At 40.4% G+C, this 21,157-nt stretch overlaps 1 protein-coding gene across 1 annotated transcript; it reads right to left on the bottom strand.

Annotated features, from left to right (window-relative positions):
- Positions 1-5,807: 5,807 nt before the first annotated feature.
- On the bottom strand, positions 5,808-15,006 carry LOC124151885 (mitochondrial ubiquitin ligase activator of NFKB 1-like). The gene is made up of 3 exons (XM_046524568.2): positions 14,841-15,006; positions 12,682-12,875; positions 5,808-9,484 (listed from the first exon to the last, which is right to left on the bottom strand). Exons 1-3 carry the CDS (start codon positions 14,955-14,957, stop codon positions 8,761-8,763), a joined length of 1,035 nt encoding a protein of 344 aa, XP_046380524.1. The 5' UTR covers positions 14,958-15,006; the 3' UTR covers positions 5,808-8,760.
- Between the last annotated feature and the right edge of the window lie 6,151 nt (positions 15,007-21,157).

A 21,157-nucleotide genomic window follows, 5' to 3' on the forward strand; every position in this document is an offset into this window, starting at 1 on the left:
TCCATGTCACTGTCATGTCTGAGTGAGGTATCCATGTCACTGTCATGTCTGAGTGAGGTATCCATGTCACTGTCATGTCTGAGTGAGGTATCCATGTCACTGTCATGTCTGAGTGAGGTATCCATGTCACTGTCATGTCTGAGTGAGGTATCCATGTCACTGTCATGTCTGAGTGAGGTGTCCATGTCACGATGTCATGTCTGAGTGAGGTGTCCATGTAACGATGTCATGTCTGAGTGAGGTGTCCATGTCACTTTGTCATGTCTGAGTGAGGTATCCATGTCACTGTCATGTCTGAGTGAGGTATCCATGTCACTGTCATGTCTGAGTGAGGTGTCCATGTCACTATGTCTGAGTGAGGTATCCATGTCACTGTCATGTCTGAGTGAGGTATCCATGTCACTGTCATGTCTGAGTGAGGTATCCATGTCACTGTCATGTCTGAGTGAGGTATCCATGTCACTGTCAAGTCTGAGTGAGGTATCCATGTCACTATGTCATGTCTGAGTGAGGTGTCCATGTCACTATGTCATGTCTAAGTGAGGTGTCCATGTCACTGTCATGTCTAAGTGAGGTGTCCATGTGACAATGTCATGTCTGAGTGAGGTATCCATGTCACTGTCATGTCTAAGTGAGGTGTCCATGTCACTATGTCATGTCTGAGTGAGGTATCCATGTCACTGTCATGTCTGAGTGAGGTATCCATGTCACTATGTTATGTCTGAGTGAGGTGTCCATGTCACTATGTCATGTCTGAGTGAGGTGTCCATGTCACTATGTTATGTCTGAGTGAGGTATCCATGTCACTGTCATGTCTGAGTGAAGTATCCATGTCACTATGTTATGTCTGAGTGAGGTATCCATGTCACTATGTTATGTCTGAGTGAGGTATCCATGTCACTATGTTATGTCTGAGTGAGGTATCCATGTCACTATGTCCGAGTGAGGTATCCATGTCACTATGTCATGTCTGAGTGAGGTATCCATGTCACTGTCATGTCTGAGTGAGGTATCCATGTCACTGTCATGTCTGAGTGAGGTATCCATGTCACTATGTCATGTCTGAGTGAGGTGTCCATGTCACTATGTCATGTCTGAGTGAGGTATCCATGTCAATATGTCATGTCTGAGTGAGGTATCCATGTCACTATGTCATGTCTGAGTGAGGTATCGATGTCAGTGTCATGTCTGAGTGAGGTGTCCATGTCACTATGTCATGTCTGAGTGAGGTATCGATGTCACTATGTCATGTCTAAGTGAGGTGTCCATGTCACTATGTCTGAGTGAGGTATCCATGTCACTGTCATGTCTGAGTGAGGTATCCATGTCACTATGTCATGTCTGAGTGAGGTGTCCATGTTACTATGTCATGTCTGAGTGAGGTATCGATGTCACTATGTCATGTCTGAGTGAGGTATCCATGTCACTATGTCATGTCTGAGTGAGGTGTCCATGTCACTATGTCATGTCTGAGTGAGGTGTCCATGTCACTGCCATGTCTGAGTGAGGTATCCATGTCACTATGTCATGTCTGAGTGAGGTATCCATGTCACTGTCATGTCTGAGTGAGGTATCCATGTCACTATGTCATGTCTGAGTGAGGTGTCCATGTCACTATGTTATGTCTGAGTGAGGTGTCCATGTCACTGTCATGTCTAAGTGAGGTGTCCATGTCACTATGTCATGTCTGAGTAAGGTATCGATGTCAGTGTCATGTCTGAGTGAGGTATCCATGTCACTGTCATGTCTGAGTGAGGTATCCATGTCACTGTCATGTCTGAGTGAGGTATCGATGTCACTATGTCATGTCTGAGTGAGGTATCCATGTCAGTGTCATGTCTGAGTGAGGTATCCATGTCAGTGTCATGTCTGAGTGAGGCATCGATGTCAATATGTCATGTCTGAGGGAGGTATCGATGTCACTATGTCATGTCTGAGTGAGGTATCCATGTCACTATGTCATGTCTGAGTGAGGTATCGTGGAACCAAACAAAAGATATGATTAATGGGGTAAATTAAAGTCTTTTCCTTTGAGTTTTGTTTGGTCAGATTTTTCATAGATGTTTTTGGATGGCAAGAGATGTACCCAACAGCCTCCCCTGGTAGTTTCTGCCAGCTATAGAGCTTGGTATTTTCAACTTAAATAAAGCGTCAGAGTCATATAGACCTTGGTTTTGAACACAAGGATACACCACATACAATGTTTTGTATGGAACAAAGTAGGACGTGATCATCATGAGAAGGATACATGCCAGAGCTGTTCTTTCTCAGACTGGCCATTTCAGAGATGTTTACACAACCAAAACTACATTTGGAGATAGTCTAAGAGCATTCTATAACATTTTCAGGTCAGCACTGGCCATAAATACCTTCATCAACATAGCTACCATGATCATATTGAAAATCAGATTCGAACCTCTTCAACAAATTCAAGATTAATCATTGGTGGGAACAAGTATGTGATGTTTACAATGTGATGATGTTTACAATGACGTTTACAATGTGATGATGTTTACAATGTGTTCATGTTTACAATGTGATGTTTACAATGACGTTTACAATGCGATGATGTTTACAATGCGATGATGTTTACAATGTGATGATGTTTACAATTTGATGATGTTTACAATGTGTTGATGTTTACAATGTGATGATGTTTCCAATGTGATGATGTTTATAATGTGGTGCTGTTGTCAATGTGATGTTGTTTACAATTTGATGTTTCCAATGCGATGATGTTTCCAATGTGATGATGTTGACAATTTGATGTTTCCAATGCGATGCTGTTTACAATGTGATGCTGTTTACAATGTGATGATGTTTACAATGTGATGATGTTTACAATGTGATGTTGTTTACAATGTGTTGTTGTTTACAATGTGATGTTTACAATGTGTTGATCTTTACAAGTGATGTTGTTTACAATACGATGCTGTTTACAATGTGTTGATGTTTACAATGTGATGATGTTGACAATTCGATGTTTACAATGTGATGATGTTTGCAATGTGATGATGTTTACAATGTGATGATGTTTACAATGTGATGTTTTATTTGTGAAGATGTTTACAATGAAGATATATTTTACAATGTGATGTTCACAATGTGATGTTTACAATGTGATGATCTTTACAATGTGATGATGTTTCCAATGTGATGATCTTTACAATGTGATGATCTTTACAATGTTATGATGTTTCCAATGTGATGATCTTTACAATGTGATGATGTTTGCAATGTGATGTTTACGATGTGATGTTTACAATGTGAAGATGTTTACAATGTGCTGATGTTTACAATCAGCTGATGTTTCCAAGGTGATGTTGACAATGTGATGATGTTGACAATGTGATGATGTTGACAATGTGATGATGTTTACAATGTGATGATGTTGACAATGTGATGATGTTGACAATGTGACGTTCACAATATGATGTTGTTTACAATATGTTTACAATGCATATGTGATGTTGTTTACAATGTGAGGTTCACAATGTGATGTTTACAATGTGATGTTCACAATGTGATGATGTTTACAATGTGATGTTCACAATGTGATGATGTTTACAATGTGATGATGTTGACAATGTGATGATGTTGACAATGTGATGATGTTGACAATGTGCTGATGTTTATAATGTGAAGATATTTACAATGTGATGATGTTGACAATGTGATGATGTTTACAATGTGATGATGTTGACAATGTGATGATGTTGACAATGTGCTGATGTTTATAATGTGAAGATATTTACAATGTGATTGTTTACAATGTGATGTTTACAATTTGATGTTCACAATGTGATGATGTTTACAATATGATGTTTACAATGTGACGTTCACAATGTGATGTTGTTTACAATGTTTACAATATGTTTACAATGTGATGTTGTTTACAATATGATGATGTTTACAATGTGATGTTCACAATGTGATGATGTTTACAATATGATGATGTTTACAATGTGATGTTTACAATGTGATGATGTTTACAATGTGATGTTCACAATGTGATGATGTTTACAATATGATGATGTTTACAATGTGATGTTTACAATATGATGATGTTTACAATGTGATGTTCACAATGTGATGATGTTTACAATATGATGATGTTTACAATGTGATGTTTACAATATGATGATGTTTACAATGTGATGTTCACAATGTGATGATGTTTACAATATGATGATGTTTACAATGTGATGTTCACAATGTGATGTTTACAATATGATGATGTTTACAATGTGATGTTGTTTACAATATGATGATGTTCACAATGTGATGTTTACAATATGTTTACAATGTGATGTTTACAATGTGATGTTTACAATATGATGATGTTTACAATATGATGATGTTTACAATGTGACGTTCACAATATGATGTTGTTTACAATATGTTTACAATGTGATGTTGTTTACAATGTGATGTTCACAATGTGATGATGTTTACAATGTGATGTTCACAATGTGATGATGTTTACAATATGATGATGTTTACAATGTGACGTTCACAATGTGATGTTGTTTACAATATGATGATGTTCACAATGTGATGTTTACAATATGATGTTTACAATATGATGATGTTTACAATGTGACGTTCACAACGTGATGTTTACAATATGTTCACAATGTGATGATGTTTACAATATGATGTTTACAATGTGATGTTCACAATGTGATGATGTTCACAATCTGATGTTTACAATGTGATGATGTTTAAAATGTGATGTTTACAATATGATGATGTTTACATTGTGACGTTCACAATGTGATGTTGTTTACATTATGATGTTTACAATGTGATGTTGTTTACAATGTGATGTTGTTTACAATGTGATGTTTACAATGTGATGTCTCCAATGTGATGATGTTTAAAATGTGATGTTTACATTGTGACGTTCACAATGTGATGTTGTTTACATTATGATGTTTACAATGTGATGTTGTTTACAATGTGATGTTGTTTACAATGTGATGTTTACAATGTGATGTCTCCAATGTGATGATGTTTACAATATGATGTTTACAATGTGATGATGTTTACAATGTGATGTTCACAATGTGATGTTTACAATATGATGATGTTGACAATATGATGATGATTACAATGTGATGTTCACAATGTGATGTTTACAATATGATGATGTTTACAATGTGATGTTTACAATGTGATGTTTACAATGTGATGTTCACAATGTGATGTTTACAATATGATGATGTTTACAATGTGACATTTACAATGTGACGTTTACAATGTGATGTTGTTTACAATATGATGATGTTCACAATGTGATGATGTTTACAATGTGATGTTTACAATATGATGATGTTCACAATGTGATGTTTACAATATGATGTTTACAATGTGATGATGTTTACAATGTGATGTTCACAATGTGATGATGTTTACAATGTGATGTTCACAATATGATGATGTTTACAATGTGATGTTCACAATGTGATGATGTTTACAATGTGATGTTCACAATGTGATGATGTTTACAATGTGATGTTTACAATATGATGATGTTTACAATGTGATGTTCACAATATGATGATGTTTACAATGTGATGTTCACAATGTGATGATGTTTACAATATGATGATGTTTACAATGTGACGTTCACAATGTGATGTTGTTTACAATATGATGTTTACAATGTGATGTTTACAATGTGATGATGTTTACAATGTGATGTCTCCAATGTGATGATGTTTACAATGCAAGGAAAGTCATATTGACGACGGACAGTCAGACCATGACACAAGCTCTCTTGAAGAGCCAGCAAGAAGCATGACGACCTGGTGAAGTATATTTTATTGATTACAAATGACCTGCAGGAGGCAGATAACAACAGTGTCCAGAGTTCCGGTGTGCTAAAGTAAATAGTGCTTCTCAGACATGTTTGTTTACTACTTTCACACCGATCAGCTTGGACAAATCAGTAATTAATTTTAAAAAACATCACCTCAATTCAAAACATCAACAAAAGGGGGGCCAATAAACATGGTGAAGGAACAAACAGAACCAACCACCTGACGGAGGGGGGCATTTAAAAAATATATATCCTTATCCCGAATGGCAGGGAAACAATAGTTTGTCCTTGAGTTTTACCAAAACATACATCATTCACTGGACATTGTGGGCGTTCAGAAACATCACCCTCCTTGAAAACATGCCAATCACATATATCCTGTATATCGTGGAGACTCAGATGTGCTGATTCAGATCTGTACACACAAACCTTGTTTCTAAGACATTAACAGAATACATCTGTTCAACAAGTCATCCATCCTTCCATGCTCAGAAGTGAAAATGATCATGGATATGAAATGTATTGTCAGGCTTCTGGTTTAAACAATAATAATGATAATCTTGATATGTATCACACTGTGGCCACATGTTGGTATTATCTGATTTGTTTTATGACCTTAAGAACCAATGGTTGGGGCTGTCCGTGAAAAACAAAATATTAATAACCATGAAAAATTAGTCTCCTAAAACCTGATGAGACTAGACTAACATACAGTCAATGAAATCCTTTAATATTTGACATACAGGTAGAATGATCGTGTGTGAAAACCTTCAGATATTTGCACATGTGCATTTTAGCGATTCTCAATGCTGATTGGTCAACTATGCCATAATACTATGGAGGAGAGATAATAAAAACAAAACAAACATTGTTTTGGTTCATGTAACATGAACATTTAGCATAAACCTCCCATGCTTTGCGGAAAACAGATCGTGGCATTCGCTTCACGTGCCGAAAATGGATTCTGACACATGATGCATTGCAATCGTCAGTGTAGGGTTTTTGTTCGTTGGAGCAAGACACACTTTACCTTTGTGGTCGTAGACCAATATTCGTGGTCTTTATAGAAACTAGATGGACAAATATTCGTGGTCCTTAGAAAAGTAAAGTGTGTACTTGCTCCAATAGTTAATTATTAATTCCTACATTCATGGTCATTGACCTTCCATAGTTTTCATTTCAGAACAGAATCACGTTTAGTTCATATGTCATAAGAAGAGAATCATGTTTAGTTCCCCATTAATTGTATAATTTCAAGTGGAGTTGGAAAGACGAAAGGTACACAAGTGAACGTCGCATCCACTGTGCAACGGCTTCTATATGAAGAAACATCTGACATCCATTGTTCACAACGTCACAAACTGATTACATTTTGTCATCGGAACATTAGGCTGCCTTCAGTGACGTTTCTCTGTAGGGCTGACATTCCAAATGTTTTTCTTCCTTTACTCTCTTAGAATATAAATGAGTAATTACTGAGTATAACGTACTTGAAACTCAGAACTGCTGGAACCAACGAGCTATAAGGAACTATGGATTATCTGTCCCCAGTGTCTGAATGGTTGTCATCCCGAGTCTTTGGCGAGGGACTGTAAGTTTTCATCTGCAAGGGACAGTTAATCCGTAATTCCGGGTTTCGAAGAGGTTAGTCTACATATTACACATTCACATTTGAAGAAAGAAGATGAGGAAAAATCATATAAAATGTCACCCCTACAGAGAAATGTCACTGAAGGCCGGTTAATGTTCAGATGATGTCATGCAAAGTCATGAATGATGTCATGTCAAATTTTTATCAACAATGGGTGAGTGAGTTGGGTTTCACGACGCTTTAAAAAGTATTCCAGTTATATCACAGCATGTCAGTTTAATGTGGGAGGAAAGCCCAAAGTGAAACCTACAAGCATGGGTATGGTGCAGACAAACCAAGAAACATAATCAGGGCGAACCAGGATTCAAACCCACAAACATAGGTTTCTGGCGTGCCCAAGAGACACAACTCTGCACAGTGAATTACGGGCCTTAGGCGACTGGGTTTCAACAATGAAGCACTGTGACTTCATATGACTTCAGTTGATTGACCAATCAGCATTAAGAATCATTCAAGTGTTAGAAACGAACGACGGTACTGACGTCCTTGAGGTCTGCTGCAGTAGTAGAATCTAGGAAGCATCAAGATGTATTTTGTTTAGGCCATTTTGTTTGATAAATTAATTACTAGATTAACATCCCCACGTGACTCACCTATAATCCCCCAAGTGAAATGTTTAGAGCACTGTAACAACATCAGCTGTCAAAGGGCCATTTCATATTTACGACATGCCGTAAACTGGTCTACAACCGACTCTCGGTGCCTGCCTGCCTATCGGCTGCTTGATGTCAGCTGTCAAGAAGGTGCTTGCTATTTTGAAAATACGAGAGGGTGTGTAAACCCTTAAAGACTTGTACGCCTGCCCTTTGACTCTTCAACAAGTTTGCTTGTTGGGAATTTAACAGGTTAACGTCAATTGAGGATAAACTCATAAACGCACAAGTACATGGAAATCAAAAATAGGTTTGACACAGATACATCAGACTGCTACTTTTGAAATCAATGCTAATTTATTATTTTCATCATTGTCATCTATTGTTCATACCAAGGTGTCCAGTCTTCAACTTGACCATTTTAATAGAAAAAAATAAAATAAATAAAAAGCCTCCCTCCCCACGTTTGAACAAAAAGTGGATGATAATCTATCAATTAATTTATAATGGCCTATCATAAAGTTTCAGCCAAGGATCCTTGACTTTCACTCTGAATTTCGAACACTGCAATGTATGGGACATGTTAAACCACTGACAGCCCTACCATTGCCGACATTATATACGAAACTGATTATCAACACACGGGGTATCATCCTCACTTATCAGTGGTGTTAAATAGTTCCACTTCCTGTTTATGCATTGAACAGAGGGAGGAACTGTTGAACATAGCGTCTACACACCGGGCACTTTTTCGGGGAGGGAAGTCGCTCAGCACAGTTGGAACAAACACACACATGCCGACAGTCCATGATTATAACACTCCTTCTACTCGAAAGACAGACCACACACTGTTGATTGGAGTCAGAACCATCAGAGTCAGGAAGGCTGTGATCATTAGTCGCCCGAATCAGGGCAAATGCCGCCTGCTGTTGGCGAATATCTTTCCACTTCCTGTAAAACTTCCACAGGATGAAAAACAACACTCCAGAACTCACTGCTCCAAACAGAACTGTCAGAAACTTGTAAACATATGCCTGGGATTCAAACTTGCGGACTACTGATGCTTTACTTAATTTGGTCAGTATGAACCTGGAACCATCACATGGCGGCCCGATCATCGCCTTCCCATCCTCCAGACAAAGTTCCCCGATCCCCCGCAGACTGGTGCCGACCAACAACATCTTCTCTGTGTCCTGGATGCCCTTCGACACTTCGCCAAAGATTCGGTCAATGCCACTTTGGAGCAGGGATGATTTGCCTGGCTCGAAATGGTCAAAAGTGACAGTGAGTTCGTCTTGAAGGAGGTCCGCGCTCAGCGCCTCATTCACGTAGACCTCAAGTTCACCCTTCGGTGGCTCCACCAACTTGAAGGGAACGGCTTCCAACGTGTCCTGCATGATTTTCTTGGCGTCGGACCTGGAACACAGGAACTCTGCTGATGGACAACCTACAAGATCATGTTTAGTGAGAACGTCTATCAACCTTCAGCTGCTCAACCATGGGGACCTTCCCTGACTAAATAATCGCAACATACATGACGAATGTGTTAAGCCAGCACGTTAGATTAGCATTTGGCTATTTGGGTATTTTACCCAGGGGTTTGATATTGATTGGGTATCCACAGTTTTTAGAGGGTATTCCAAAAGATTTTACCCACCTGTTTCTTGACATTTTGGTATTTTAACTTGAGAACCAGTTTCGTAGTAAACCCTGTAAATCATTTAAAACTATAGGAATAGTAGTATACCTGTCTGCGTCTGCTTGCGGCTACCACTCTGGGAAGCCATTTTTGTTTGCAAAACCTAGCATTGTAAGAAAGGTGCTATTTCTTCACTCACCAGTCAGTGACTGTTGAAGAAACAACATGTACATTGACTAGGCAGGATGTGCTATTTAATTGGCATCTAATAGTTGTGTCGTATTGTGCACCTGTGTCGTATTGTGCACCTGTGTCGTGTTGTGCACCTGTGTCGTGTTGTGCACCTGTGTCGTGTTGTGCACCTGTGTCGTGTTGTGCACCTGGGTCTTATTGTGCACCTGTGTCGTGTTGTGCACCTGTGTCGTATTGTGCACCTGTGTCATATTGTGCACCTGTGTCGTATTGTGCACCTGTGTCATATTGTGCACCTGTGTCGCATTGTGCACCTGTGTCGTGTTGTGCACCTGTGTCCTATTGTGCACCTGTGTCGCATTGTGCACCTGTGTCATATTGTGCACCTGTGTCGTGTTGTGCACCTGTGTCATATTGTGCACCTGTGTCGTGTTGTGCACCTGTGTCGTGTTTTGCACTACATGAATGTACACAGCTGAATCATCTGGTGTTCCTAACTGCGAATGATTTCCTACAGCGTTTGATGTCCTCTTGTGTACAACATCTTCCCGAGTCAAGGGTGTTAACCAACTATAAAAGTCCAGTTCCCAACCTGGAATTTCCCGGATCGTTCATAGCGCCACCAGTGGCTATTACAAGTTATGTCCCTTCTATGTCCCTCCTACTGACCAATCAGATTCTATCTCTCATATCACTTGCATTTGATTCAAACAAAATGGCAGCGCCCAGTCAAAATGATCTGATCAATATTGTTATATAATGGGTCTTAACCCGCAAAGTGCATCAGATCACTTGAGCACCTGATACAAACATGAAAAGATTTGCAAAATATCTGTCGATGCCTAGATGGCATTACATATGTTTTGCATATCCTGCAGTTAACCGAAATCTGCAGGTTGAAATTCATGTTGTTTATGAACTGGAAGTCGATTTCATTACACGATTTTGATTGGACAATGCATAGACTCATTAGTCCAACCAACATGTCACTCCAGAATTCTAGCCTAGTTTGGCAAGGGTGGGAACTGGACTTTTATAGCCCTTGCCTCGGGAAAATGGTGTACAATGACATTCTTAATGTGGCTATTTGTTACGGCCAAAATGATAAATTTATTATTTGGTATTTATGTGTTCTCGTGAGACTGTCCGAGAATTGCTATGGTTAACCCCAGCACATATAGCAGTGATTTATTGTCAATCTTTTTAGCGGGTTGCAATTTTAGTGGTTACAAAGGGGAATAACTGCTGGGATGTTGTATGTTATATTTTGGGAGTATGTCGCCTGCCTGCCTGCCTGCCATCATGGCTATGTGGGTTGTATTTATTTGGAAGACAGATGGTCTACAAACGGTATGAATTACTTTATTAGAATTCTTTACTTGCCAGCATTTTGTGTTAATATTATTAACTTATCAGCAGCACTTTCTACAGTATTCAGTCACGTTATTTAGTATGTATTTTCACATGGCTTTTGAAGCTGTTTGGTGCATTTAAAACTCGCTCGCTTTGCACGAGGTGTAAAAATAGATTTCTCAAGAGGTTGTTTTGCAAGGGCATTTCAAACTTATTATTTAACAATAAAAGCATATTTATAGAAATCTTGGTAATATGACGACACTGACATGGTTCTGTTCTGTAGTATATCACAACACAGGAATTTGAATACCCAGATACCTCCCTTCACAACACTTAAGCTCTCACCAGTCTTCCAACACAACACTTAAGCTCTCACAAACAGAGCTCCAGATAAGCTGCGTATCTGCGTAAAATACGCATCAGAAATGCAGAAATATGCAGTAAAATAAAATCCAAGCGTATCAAATACGCAACAAACATTACAGATACGCTACAAAAATAAAACTTGTGTGTATCATCAAAATATTGTGAAGAAACCCTGCGTATTTGATTAGCAAATCAGCAACTTGTTTTGAAATTATAAACGGGCGTTCCGATCATTTGCCATCACACTTTCTTCTGGAAGTATCGTGGCATTTTTGAGTCTCTCTAAACTAAAGCACTCAAACCACCTAGACACCAGTTTGCAGGGACTAGATGAATAGTGTTTTTAAATATTTAACTTAAATTCCCACACGTGTAAAAACTAGTGGGTAACAGGAACTTGAATACTCAGATACCTCCCTTCACAACACTTAAGCTCTCACCAGTCTTCCAACACAACACTTAAGCTCTCACCAACCTCCCTAAACAACACTTAAGCTCTCACCAGTCTCCCAACACAACACTTAAGCTCTCACCAACCTCCCTACACAACACTTACTCTCTCACCAGTCTCCCAACACAACACTTAAGCTCTCACCAACCTCCCTACACAACACTTACTCTCTCACCAGCCTCCCTACACAACACTTAAGCTCTATCCAACCTCGATACACAACACTTAAGCTCTATCCAACCTCGATACACAACACTTACGCTCTCACCAGCCTCCCTACTCCACACTTAAGCTCTCACCAATCTCCCTACTCAACACTTAAGCTCTCACCAATCTCCCTACACAACACTTAAGCTCTCACCAGCCTCCCCACACAACACTTAAGCTCTATCCAACCTCGATACACAACACTTAAGCTCTCACCAGCCTCCCCACACAACACTTCAGCTCTCACCAACCTCCCTACACAACACTTCAGCTATCACCAACCTCCCAACACAACACTTAAGCTCTCACCAGCCTCACCACACAACACTTTGGCTCTCACCAACCTCCCTACACAACACTTAAGCTCTCACCAACCTCCCTACACAACACTTAAGCTCTCACCAATATCCCTGCACCCTCTTTGACTTGTGCTCCACCTTCTGTATGTGCTGGATGACGCCCTTCATGGTGCCGTGGACGCTGACCAGCTGCTGGAAGTACGGGTCCACGATTCCCTCCACCGTCGCGTACGCCAGCCGGTTGTCATTGTCCCGCAAAACATCATGCAGGTCCTTCAGCGGAATGTTCCGGGCGTTCTGAACAGAAGAAGACCATCTTTAGCCACGAAGGCAGGTTGTCAGGGAGGGGTAGACTCAGCCAGGGAATGTCTATTAGTAACACTGTTTCCCATCCTGGGACTCGGACATTATATGGCTGCTACGTATAGATACGAATAAATGTATTTGTGAAAAATGGGTGGTACGTATGTCGGGTATGTTTTACAGGTAGGAACGCAATGCCATTTGGAAGGTGGTCAAATGTAACAAATGGTATGTTTGCGATAACACTTTCTTAGAAAAGTACAGATTTTAGAACTTTTTTTGGTTGAGTCCCATCCAGGCTTTGAACCCACACTGGGGTGAGGCACCAAATCGCCAACACACAAAGTCAACGATCTAACCCACTTAGCCACCGAGGCTTCCACAAAATGAAAGTCCGACAACTGGTAGTCTATATCAATACCTTGTGTTCCCCTCTGAATCCTGGATGGGAAAAAATTGGAGCTACCAAAAAAGGACAAGTATATGTACTTTACTAAGAAAGTGTTATCCCAAATATATCTTGTTATATGTTTAACAGGTAGTTGGCCCCTGCAGGCAGGACAAGGGGTGGAGTATTAACAGAAGAGGATTAACAGCAACAACAATTGCATACATGAGTGGGATAACATGAAATCGAAATCCAGTTTGTAAACTATTGTGCAGATTTTGGACGATTTGCAAAGTGTGTGCATCGCCAATGTGCTTCTCGATGTAAGACCTGTTTTATCACCCAAAACATCTTGATGATCGATCAGATCATCTTGAGTGGGCGCCGCCATTTTGTTTGAAACAAATGCAAGTTATGAAATCAGATTGGTCCATAGGAGAGGCTTAGAAGGGACATAACCCGTAATAACTACTGGTGGCACCAAGATCGAGCCCAGGAATTCCAGCCTAGTTTGGCAAGGGTGGAAACTGGACTTTTAAAGTCTTTTTAACTCTCTTGCCTCGGGAAAATGGGTGTCTGCAGTCGTTTTAATGTGGAGACACATTAATTTCAAGATTTACAGTATTACATATTAGTATGTTATGTACCATGTCACTGGATAGTCTACTACTCCCCTGCAACCTCATCATGACAGCTGACATTACAACATCCCTGTCATATTGCTACGGTACACATCCTCACATCAACATAAATAACAGATCAGGGTTTATGAGTAGAGTCTGGGACTGGGACAAACGGGCAGTAGCAATCTAAGGGACGCAACTCTGTACAGTGTATCAGTCCACTGCCACATTACCTGCCCCTGGAGAACTATCAGGGTGGTCAGATTGTTACCATGGTTACGTTCAGTTCGCATAATGCCAGCTTCTTTGTTGATCTAGACAGTCTAGAAGTCTACATCACCTTGACGCTATCGTCTTCCCTGCATAAAGTTTAATTGTTTGTTGTTTAACGCTGCACTCAGCAATATTCCAGCTATATGACAGTGGCCTCTAAATAATCAAGCCTGGACCAGATAATCCTGTGAGTAACATTGTGAATGATCCATGCCGTTGTGGTACAATGACACGTACGCTTTCAACCAAGTCAGCGAGCTTGACCACCTGATCCACTTAACCACCACTGGTTGTTGGAGATCTATACTTCTAACCCAGAATCCCCATGGGAGCCATGAAGAGCAGAGAATACGTCTTCCATGCTTGTCGTAAAAGGCGACTATGCTTGTCGTATGAGGTTACTAACGGGATCGGGTGTTCATGATCACTGACTTGGTTGATGCATGTCATCGTATCCCAAATGCGTAATTCGATGATATTGATGTCAGTCACTGGATTGTCTGGTCCAGACTTCATTATTTACAGACTGTCGTCATATGGCAGAATGTTGCTGAGTGCGGCGTAAACAGAAAACAGTGTTTTGACAAGGGAACAAGTTTAGTCTAATCACTACTTTCGTTTCTATTCTACGTTGGTTGTCAATGTCATTCTGAAGACGAGGTGAGTGCTTCTTACCCTAACTCTGTCAGCTGTCCGCTCACGGCTGGAGTAGAGTTTGTAGAACAATGTGGTCAGCAGTCCAGTGACGCCAAGGGTAAATGTCGCTACTTTCTCAGAAATATCCAAACCCATGATCAGTGTCAGACCCACACGTCGGTCAGCCGGTCCGGAAGTAACGGTGGGATTAACCCAAACCGGCAACATGTCAAAACGGAGATGACAATGTAGATCAAAACGGCAAGAACACAACCCAAACCGGCACCATGTCAAAACGGAATATGTCTCTCTTTCCCCCCTGTCTTATGTGGTGATCTAAACAAGTGTGCCCACAGTTGTATACAGCCAAGATTCATTAGGTTGGTTTAGTGCTGACGATCCTGCAATTTCTCCAACAATATGGGATCGAGGGGGCACGGGTGGCCCAATCAATGCGCCGCAATTCGTTGCACGCCAGATTCTATGATTGTGAGTGAGTGAGTGAGTGAGTGAGTATGGTTTTACGCCGCTTTTAGCAATATTCCAGCAATATCACGGCGGGGGACACCAGAAATGGGCTTCACACATTGTACCCATGTCGGGAATCGAACCCGGGTCTACTTGTGGGTTTCCCTAAAGTGGTAAATTTCTGAGACTTGCATCACTCCTGGCTCCCCCACGCTGTTGTTGTTGTTGTTGTTGTTGTTGCTGTTGCTGTTGCTGCTGCTGTTGTTGTTGTTGTTGCTATAGAAAATTCGAAAAAGTGGAAAACACCTGCCGCTTGGGCAACAAGGGCATATATAGCCATCCTCACCCGAGTGTCTTTTGATATCAAATATGCTATTATATTTCATTGATCGATAGCTTCTGTGTGAGCCAGTTTTGGGTGCTAAAAATGATATACGCCATGTTAAACACTCACACTGATGAAAAAAACACACCAAAGAAATGCTACGACTGATATCTTAACAGCGTGGGCACTTGGTATGGTATTGATGAGAGTCACCCATGCCCTACATGGCTAGAACGTTTGGTTGCTCCCGTACTTCTGTAATGAACCTGATGCAACGTTACAGACAGACCCAGCAGACATCAGACAGGCCAAGAACGGGCAGACCAGGGGTAACTACGCCCAATGAAGACTGCTACTTGCGTACTTTGCTCGTCCGGAATCGATTCCTGGTAGTAACGCCATCAACGACGAATGCATTAGGGCATATAGTTAGACGAAAGACACGAGAAAGCTGACTCACAGCTCAAGGAAATCGGGGACAGTTATTAAGAGCGCAACATAGTTGCCAGTTCTGTCTGTTCAGAGCTGATGTACGGAAGCGTGTTTACCGCCGAAGGGGAGAACGAACGACGGCATGTTGCGTTCAGGAGGTCGTGCCGAATGGTGGAGGGGGTGTTATATATGGTGGAGGGAGGAATTTGTGGGCAGGAGAGAACACCACTGGTCATTTGACTGCTTAGCGTTACATGGATGACATTCTTCGTCCGACTGTCCTACTATTTCTACGTCTGCTGCGTGGTGTCCTTTATCAGCATGACAATTCCAAACCCCATACAGCCCTGATCGTACAGAACATCCTTGCAGCCAACAACGTCAACGTGTTGCCCTGGCCTGGACGCTCCCCTGACATTCCCCCCATAGAACACCGCTGGGATGTCATGGATCGTCGTGTTCGACAGCGACCACATCCTCCAGCCAACTGACAAGAACTGGTCCAGGACATCCAAGAAGAATGGCGACGTATCTCATATGACATCATCAGACGACTGACATTTTCTGTGCGCCGAAAGCTTTTGCGTGATTTGTTGAATGCGTTGGTCATACACGTAATTAATTTGACATGTCAATATCGGATGCTGTATGATTGTCATTTAATGTTGATTCCGTCGAGATTCTGATCTTTTCAATACATTTTACTTCATGCATCTATCCTTTGTGGGTTTTTTAAACTCGAGAGATTTAAAACTACAGTAAAGTTTCAGTTGAGCCAATTTAAATGTAGTGAGGCAATAGCACTGTCTTTTCCCATAAAAGAGATCAATCTAATGACAAAAATCGCTTGCCATTTATCATGTTAGTATTATTTGTAAACTTGAATAGAACCATACAATTTACTTTCTTAAAGCTACACTGAGGTTTTAATGTTGTAACCGTTATCAAACATCTTTTGAAGCAAGAGTCGCAGGACGCTCTTTGAAATCTTCGTAGAAAGTCTGACCAGTTGTACCGGTACCAATGGCTGGAGCTGCTGCAATATTGCTCGACATCCAGGGAAAGTTGTCAGTGGAAACTTGAAATCATCCTTTTTGTTATCCTGTCTTGTGGGGATGATGTGTCTTTTGTGTCATTCTAAATCTCCATGAATAGATCTAAACATGAAGCAGACGAGGTGGTCTCAGTGGTCACCTTTACGTCTAGTTCAGGTGGGTAAATCAGAGGAAGAGCGTTGATCAGATCATCGATATACCTGAAGATTAAGTTAAACTTTTTGGCCGTTATAATAGTTCAGGGTAAAACTATGCTTTATTACAATACGCATGTGGAAAGAACAAACTTTATTAATTTTCTGAGATGACGAATATTAAGATCAGCCTCGTGTTTTATTAGAGCTGAGTTTAAATGAAATATGTAATGACTATATATGTAAATTGAAAATCCTCGAACAGGGATAACTATCGGGCTCTTCCATGTAATTGCCTGCACCCTTACGTTAAGAGATATATTTATGTTTTAAGCATAATACAACACCACTAACATGAATAGTTTATTTTGTTAATAGGTTATATTTCATTATCCGTTCAGTGTGAGGTTATCCATGATCCCACGCAGCAATAAGTAGGATTTGAATGTCAGGTATTTTTTTTTTAATTTGATTGAATTTACTCAAGTGACTCAAAACATTCCACAAGTGTATTGTAAAAAGCCGAACTTCGGTGTCGCTGATCATTGTAAGGTGAGGTGTGTTTGTTGTACAATGGCCAAAATGTTATTTGGTATTTGTGTATCACCAGATGTTATCAACCAATACTCATGCCGTATCTCATCGTTGTAACAATATAAAACGTTAATGGTAGAGAATAACCAGTCTCGATTAAACAACGACACGTATTCCATTGGCCGTAAAATGCAAAATAGCTGTGAAATGTATATGATGGAACACCGACAATCAGTGATGACACCAGGTGCTCGTCAACAGGCTCAGCCTTTGCCTCAGATGAGTATACAAAGTTATGCAGTAACCGTAAACTCTTTGCATTCGTGTCTGCGAGCTGGGGCCTGAATATCCCATGTATTAAATGTGTGTACACGTAGAGCGCAGTAACAGAGAGCACTGATACATGGAACAATGTCTGCACACGAAGCAACATTTGGGAGTCCAATTAAAGGAGTTGTTTCACTTTTTATTTGTTTTCATTCGGAATATTTGTCCACCTAAAATTAAAACTGATAATCCTGTATGTACTATGGAATTGACTATTTAATATTCCGAGGGAGGCGGAGGGCGGGGCTAGGAATATTTGTATGTTTATGGAAAGATAATTATACGAATAATTTCCTTAAAAACATAAACATATATGTCTATAACGCAACTGTATGTGTAGTCACTAGATTATATAAAAGGTTCCAAACATAACGCCTATATGCACATTAACACGTGGGGGGTGTACCCACACGTTTCGCTGTGTTAACGATCCAACTCATATTGGAAACCTTCACGTTATACTCTCTATTGCCATTGTTACGTTAAAACATGACAGCAATTCAATGAAGTGTGTCAGTGAAGTCTGGGTTAACAACATTCAATATGTCCAACGCCATGTGTTACTAATCACCTAATAACGTCACTGACGTGGTTGCTGCACTTTAACGGGACAATGATTGTTGTATACAATTATGTTACGAAACCACAGAAATAAATGCTAATTTTTTGTCATTTTGGTAATTTTCCCTTTACCTATGACCGAACATTTAGGAGCGTCTGAAACTTAGCATTAATCGAAACCATGCCATACACGACTTCAAGGGTAATGAAATTTGTGTCATATATACACAAAGAAAAACGTTGAGCACACCCCTATTTCTGAACCTTGACAAATGGCAAAAATCATGGCATGGGATGACTGACCACAGGAGCTGGGCGATAACAATGACATCGGATAGAACAAACATTTGACAACAAATAAAGAAGATATTGGTGAGTTGTGATTGAAATTTGCTGACAAAAAAACATCATACTAACACAGGTACTGATTTTGACCTTAGACAATACCTTAAAAAGTTTGGAGCTGCAGGATTAAGTAAACGAGTTACGTTTGATGTTTCGTGTGATAATGTTCCTCAAAGTCTCTACTTGACATGACACGTGAAACAGATCAGAAGCGGGTATAACCGCCACGTGCCCGGATGACGCATTCCACCCTACGTCTCATGCCTCAAGTCAGATGTTGGATCTGTTGATGGGTCAACAACAACCACTCCTGATGCAATGCTGCTTCCAATTGGCGTAAATCTTGTACAGGAGGATCTTGTGCCTCTATGCGCCGCCCCAGAATATCCCAAACATGTTCAAGTGGGTTCAAATCTGGACGCATTGCTGGCCAGGGTAGAGTCGTTATTGCATTGCCCCCATGTAATCCACGACTGCATGCGAACGATGAGGCATGGCATTGTCATGAACGTACTGAGGTCGAGTAGCAAGAGGGTTGTCAAAATGAGGAACGACGACTGGCCTCAAAACGTCCCGGATGTACTGATCCCCTTATGGTGACCAAATCCAATCTGCAATCATCAGAGATACAAACCCAAACCATTACCGAGCCCCCGCCGTATGCAACAGTCGGTCTAATGTTCCTGGGAGTGTTGGCCGTGTTCCGTTGCCTCCAAACTCTCGTCCTTCCATCAGTGACGAGGAGCGACTGTTTAAGACCGAGCTTAAGAAAACAATTTTAACGTTTGGATATGTTGCTTTCAGATATACTCGAGGGAAGCATGCTGTACGGGCACATCACGCATGGGACCAAACAATAATGAAATATATTAGGGTGTGCTTAACGTTTGATAATCGCCTTCGTGCCATGGTCACACCATGTCATGTAATAACTGTTTAAAACCGAACTTGAGAAAAGAATGTTAACGTTTGGATATACTGCTTTTAGAGATACTCGAGGGTAGTTTGATGCACGGGCATACCATGCATGGCACGTGAGCTTTCGTCACGCATGACTAATTACATCATCTCGAGAAAACATAATTCTTCCCGTAATTATATATTTCATGACTCTTACAAATATTGGGACCAAACAATAATGAAATATATTAGGGTGTGCTAAACGTTTTTCTTTGTGTATATGAACAGTATTTACGCTTATTGCACACGTCAGAAAATACAGGAAAACGATGATCATATGTACATACCTCTGTCATGTGTGTTCATAGTCACTTGAAGGCTCCTTTATTTCATGTCCTGCGTAATAAATGCAAATGTGGAGGCCAAATGATATGTACATCTCAAACGTTGGTTATGTGTGGACCTCGTTGTACGTTCATTTCTTAGTATGCACACATTTGGGAAATCCTGTCCCTTCGTGTGGTGATAGGGCGTACAAGTGGTGCCCAATGGGATGCCTACTTGTTGCCTAATTTTAAATGTCTTACCTCCCACATTTTGCGTCGATGTTATCAATGTGGAAGTCCAGTTTTTGACTGTTTTCATTGAAATCTTCAGATGACATTTGCTTTCGTCTTTGACAAATTGTTCTAAACCTCTGGAGATAAATATGTAACTATATCTATGGTCGCCGCCTTTTGTAACAAAAGCCCCAAGGATCAGGGAATGAAGTCTATCATGTGGGATAGTTGTGTATAAAGTTGAAAATCACATTGTTTGACAAAAATTGATCGAGGTTCTTTTCAGCGATTGCAAAATTGAAAGCAAATCTTTGAGCTTTTGAGAATCCACATGATATTAATACGTACCACTTGTCTCGGATACTATCAGTAAATATACAGAACGTCCTTCTGATTACATAAAGGAGTAGAGTTAATCGTTTCGTAAGGGATTGGGTGGTACATTTGCTGGTTCACGGGAGTCCGTATCTAAAAATAGACGCCCTCATGCATATTCATTACAGTATCTAAAAATAGACGGGCTCATGCATATTCAGGATGGTATCTAAAAATAGACGGGCTCATGCATATTCATGACAGTATCTAAAAATAGACGCCCTCTTGCATATTCATGACCATCTCCACACGCGAGCCGAACGGACTCCTGTGGCTTGATCCAGTAATATGTCTCTCTTCAATATAATCACTTGATTTAAATCGGATGTGTTGTCTTCGC

The sequence above is a fragment of the Haliotis rufescens genome, unplaced genomic scaffold (assembly GCF_023055435.1).
Source record: "Haliotis rufescens isolate VD_foot unplaced genomic scaffold, xgHalRufe1.0.p SCAF_15, whole genome shotgun sequence".
Taxonomy (NCBI): domain Eukaryota; kingdom Metazoa; phylum Mollusca; class Gastropoda; order Lepetellida; family Haliotidae; genus Haliotis; species Haliotis rufescens.

Bases quoted from the DNA above. Each gene is read 5' to 3' on its own strand.
- LOC124151885 (XM_046524568.2), bottom strand. From the start codon at position 14,957: ATGGGTTTGGATATTTCTGAGAAAGTAGCGACATTTACCCTTGGCGTC. The intron at 12,876-14,840 runs GTAAGAAGCACT...TCTTCTGTTCAG, and splicing joins GGACAGCTGACAGAGTTAGG to AACGCCCGGAACATTCCGCT. The intron at 9,485-12,681 runs GTGAGAGCTTAA...CCTGTGTTCCAG, and splicing joins AAGAGGGTGCAGGGATATTG to GTCCGACGCCAAGAAAATCA.